Source organism: Bison bison, unplaced genomic scaffold (assembly GCF_000754665.1).
Source record: "Bison bison bison isolate TAMUID 2011002044 unplaced genomic scaffold, Bison_UMD1.0 scf7180017864506, whole genome shotgun sequence".
Lineage (NCBI taxonomy): Eukaryota > Metazoa > Chordata > Mammalia > Artiodactyla > Bovidae > Bison > Bison bison.
The window spans coordinates 28,327-29,364 of NW_011495063.1; the positions used below are offsets into that span (position 1 = coordinate 28,327).

Consider the following 1,038-nt stretch of genomic DNA (forward strand, 5'->3'; position numbering starts at 1 on the left):
GCATTGCCTTTCTTTGGGACTAGAATGAAAACTGACCTTTTCCAGTCTTGTGGCCACTGCTGAGTTTTCCAAATGTGCTGGCATATTGAGTGTGGCACGTTCACAGCAACATTTTTAGGATTTGAAAGAGCTCAACTGGAACTGTCTTTTTTTCTGAAATGCATTATTTGGAAAGAGTATTCATCTTTTTCCAGTGAAAAAAAAAACTAATTTCAAAATGATAAATAAAACAAAGAGATAAAATATTTACTATTTAATGATATTATGCAGCAGGAAATAGAGATGATATGTAATTTGAAAACAGTGGGGAAACAAATACTTATATAAAAATTAAATAATTTATTCGAGCAGGACTCAAATTCATTAATGGTACTAGGAAAAAAAGATAACAGAAAGAATATGGTAAGAAAGCTGTCACTAAAATTAAACAGAATCTCACTGTCGTGTAACTCATGCACACAATGAGTGTTTCTAATCAAAACTGTCTCCTCCTCAGGGTTTTTCTCAGAGCATGTTTGACATCTTTGTTCCTCATGCTGTAAATTAAAAGGTTGAGGAAGGGAAGAGTATTGGTATAAAAGACAGAAGAGATTTTACCCTCATCCATAGACACAGCAGAAGATGGTTTGAGATACATAAATGCCCCTGATCCAAAGGACAGAGAAACAGTAATGATGTGGGAACTGCAGGTGCTGAAGGCTTTGGACCTGCCCTCCGTGGACTTGACATGGAGGATGTTGGACAGGATGAGACCATAAGAGACAAAGATTGTGAAACTGGGCACAATGATGTTGATGCCCACTATGACGAACATTCCCAATTCATTGATATAGGTACTTGTGCAGGAGAGCTGGAGCAGAGGGAGGATGTCACAGAAAAAATGGTTGATGGTGTTTGCATCACAGAAATTCAGTCTCAGCATGCATCCAGTGTGAACCATGGCACCAGAAAATGCCATCAAGTAGGAAGCAAGCATAAGGCTGGAACAGACTTTAGGGGACATAACAACATTATACAAAAGGGGCTTACAGATGGCCA

The 1,038-nt window shown here is 38.3% G+C and overlaps 1 protein-coding gene across 1 annotated transcript; it reads right to left on the minus strand.

Annotated features, from left to right (window-relative positions):
* Positions 1-475: 475 nt before the first annotated feature.
* LOC104980716 (olfactory receptor 147-like) lies at positions 476-1,030 on the minus strand (the record flags this gene model as incomplete). Its single annotated transcript, XM_010829499.1, has 1 exon — positions 476-1,030. A coding segment is annotated over one exon (555 nt), but the record flags the coding sequence as incomplete, so codon positions are not given.
* Between the last annotated feature and the right edge of the window lie 8 nt (positions 1,031-1,038).